Source organism: Galeopterus variegatus, unplaced genomic scaffold, assembly GCF_000696425.1.
Source record: "Galeopterus variegatus unplaced genomic scaffold, G_variegatus-3.0.2 Scaffold296, whole genome shotgun sequence".
Taxonomy (NCBI): domain Eukaryota; kingdom Metazoa; phylum Chordata; class Mammalia; order Dermoptera; family Cynocephalidae; genus Galeopterus; species Galeopterus variegatus.
In genome coordinates this window covers 43875-47340 of record NW_007726407.1, presented here as the reverse complement: position 1 = coordinate 47340, position 3466 = coordinate 43875, and the positions used below count along the sequence as shown (strand labels likewise).

Genomic DNA, 3466 nt, shown 5'->3' with positions numbered 1-3466 from the left:
AATTTTGTTTCATTCACATAGTGTTTAAATCTTTTCAATAATTTTTCAATTTAAAATTATGTTATTTTTGCCTACACTAGGTCTGCATTTTCTTTTTTTCTCCCCCTAATAATTAGTTGGATCTGAGTAGTGAATGACACATTCCAATTTGCCACAGTTTCCCCTCCAAAATCCCTGTTGTCTTTAAATTAACCTGTTTCACTTACCTACAAAACTTTCCTGATTCCTGTGGGCTAGAGTCATACTCAAAATATTTAACAACCAGTTTGGCATGTACACTGATCAATCAGAATGGATGTAAGTCATAAACAACTGATATATCTGGATATCTATCCTGTTTGTGAGCTTTCCACCTTAAACTACTTTGGAAAGCAGCATTCTTATCTGCTGAGAGTTGTGTTAAGGATTTTATTTGTATTATCTAATTTAGCTTTTATGAATTTAAATATTCTGTAGTTATTCTGAAATTTGAAATCTTTCTTTCTCCCGTGGTTTGATTAAATTCTTATTTTAAAGTTTCTTCTTACTTTTTCCATCTTATTTTAGGAATGAGGTAACTGAGATACAGATTATTACTATTTAAAAACCAGCACTTAGAAACTTGGCTACTTTCACTCCTTGACATTTGGATTTGGCAGCATTACTGTGGCTAATCACCATTCCCCACATTTTAGAATGCAGATTTGTATTCTTTCTTTGCTAGGCCTAATAGTGCTACAAATACGTTACATTACAAGCTTTGCTTTTTTAAGGTAGGATGTGTCTTCTGACTCTACTTACAAAGAAAAACGTTTGTAAGTGCACAAATTTAGCTGTGGAAGAAGTTCTCTCTTACGACATGGCATCTTTCCTTCAACATAGTTGCATTTTTTTTGGTCTCAAGTTGACTTGATTTTTGTAAGTTGTCCAGTAGAATAAGTTTTATGAGTGACTTTGATACCGGTAAATAGTTGAAGTCATCTCTCTGAAAAAAGGAAATGTGGCAGATTCATGGCAGAGTACAAATATCAAGTTGACTTGATTTTTGTAAGTTGTCCAGTAGAATAAGTTTTATGAGTGACTTTGATACTGGTAAATAGTTGAAGTCATCTCTCTGAAAAAAGGAAATGTGGCAGATTCATGGCAGAGTACAAATAATTGGGTAAAAATTATTGTGTGGCCCATTTATCAAAACTGATGTACAAAAAGACCTTTTATCGTCAATGTAAAGAAATGACTGAAATCATTGACATACAGTTTGTCATACAGGGTATAGTATCTTTTATTTTTTGATTGTTTCCAAATCTAAGTCAGTGTGCTAACTTCCAATCCTTTATCACCCCCCCCACCCCACCTCCCCACCTTTTGTTTTTCTTTATTCTCCAGTGGATGTAAAGTCAGAGGTTCCTGTGGGCCTGGAGCCCATCTCACCATTAGACCTAAGGACAGACCTCAGGATGATGATGCCTGTGGTGGACCCTGTTGTCCGTGAGAAGCAGCTCCAGCAAGAGTTACTTCTCATCCAGCAGCAGCAACAAATTCAGAAGCAACTCCTGATCGCAGAGTTTCAGAAACAGCATGAGAATTTGACACGGCAGCACCAGGCTCAGCTTCAGGAGCACATCAAGGTAGCAAATGTTTCTTTGTCTCTGACTTTCTTACTCAGTGAGTCTGCATCATGACATGGGTATAAGAAGTACCCACGGGGGTGCTGGGGAGGAATTCCTGTTTCATTGTGTTTAAGACATGGATGTATGGCTTTAAGGAAATTGTGATTGTACTAGTGAAAACCTTGGGTACGTATCTGCTAAAAATCTACTTAGCTTCTTAAAATGGTCTCTACCATTCTTTTATCCTTTACCTTATAGAATCAATGTCAGGAAATAGTAACTTGCCACCCTCATTTTCTATTCCCTCCTACATGATCTTGTTCATTTGTTCATCTATTCTCCGTGAAGAAGAACCATGAGCCTGGAAAGATGCATTTTATATTTCTAAAGAATTTGCATATACCGTTTACCAGAAAGGATAAATTAATCACCTTATGTAAAAAACTCAAGGGAATTATATATGGAGAAACTGGTGCAAATATTTTCAATGTTTTTGTAGACTGTAGACAATAATGTATTATAAGAATTTTGGAAGTAGTTGACAATTTGAGGTTCAGGATATTTAATTTTTTCTAGGAGAAATATATACACATCTCAGAATTTTTTTTGATGGCCTGTTTTATTACATTATTTTAGATATGTCTATGTATTTATTTTTTATTTGTATAATTGTATGTTATGTTACATTATAGTATAGCCACTTAATCTATTACTTACAAATCAAGTACAAGCACATTGATATGGGGTTAATATAGAAAACTAATCTATGTTAATATTAGGTAATTTTACCACATTAATATTACAACATCTGAGGAGGTAAAAATGCTACCTTCTTCTCTACGTTCCTTGTTTTACAAGATATTTTCTTCGCCCTGAAAGCCTATATTATCTTATTTTCCTAAAAAGTCTCTTTGACACTTTATATAAAACATAATCTTTTTCCTTTGCTAGTAAACTTTACTAAAAGAACTCTTGCATGTTATTGGTCTATAAGATACCTGAAAAATAAGAGTGATGATATTCTTTTGTGTCCCCTATGGAATCAGTATCTCATGACTATGTTTTGAAGTATGGTATCCTTCACTTAGTTTACATATTTATTTTTGAATGAATGCTGAAGCATTATTTCAATTTGACCTGTGAAACAATGATAGGAACATGGATGCATAGATCTCTTCGTTCAGTCCTTCCAAATGTGTTAGGATGGCAATAATGAATGAGTAAAATTTACATTCTTCACGAAGCATTATTTCAATTTGACCTGTGAAACAATGATAGGAACATGGATGCATAGATCTCTTCATTCAGTCCTTCCAAATGTGTTAGGATGGCAATAATGAATGAGTAAAATTTACATTCTTCACCATACTTTAAGACCTACAGAACTATATAGTTCATTTTGCTGCTGTTTGTGAGTCATGTTGCCCAGAATACAGGAAATTACAGATAAGTAACCACTTTTAATATTTGTTTTCAGTTATGTTTGTTGCCTTTTGTAGCTGTAAAATAAATAAGAATTTTTTAGAAGATCATTTATCATTTGATTGTACTCACAAGTTAATAGTAGTAAGTTGATAATTAATTTTTCCTTTTGCACAAACGAAATGATATGGCAGACTTATTGACATCTGGAAAATATTGGAAAAGAGGCTCTTGAGAGGAAAAGGATTATAAGGTAGCTAAAAGGAAAATTTAGCTTTTAAAATGATTGTTCAAAGTAATAAGTTATTTTCTCAGAAACTGAAGATATATTTAAAGCTTCCTTTTAAGATTGAGAAAGGTTTTGTCTCTTTAAAATTTTTCTTTTATTCTGTTACTTTTTGAATGGGTAAGGCTAAAAGTTTTTAACTTTGAACTTTTATATATATATATATATA

At 33.0% G+C, this 3466-nt stretch overlaps 1 protein-coding gene across 1 annotated transcript in view; it reads left to right on the top strand.

Moving 5' to 3' along the window:
* The window catches only part of LOC103586020 (histone deacetylase 9-like), a gene marked incomplete at its 3' end in the record, with an annotated part of 533085 nt that overhangs the window by 522857 nt on the left and 6762 nt on the right, over positions 1–3466 (top strand). The window contains exon 4 of the mRNA XM_008567140.1: positions 1366–1607. Within this exon, the coding sequence (XP_008565362.1) occupies positions 1366–1607 (242 nt within the window). The remainder of the gene's footprint in view (positions 1–1365; positions 1608–3466) is intronic.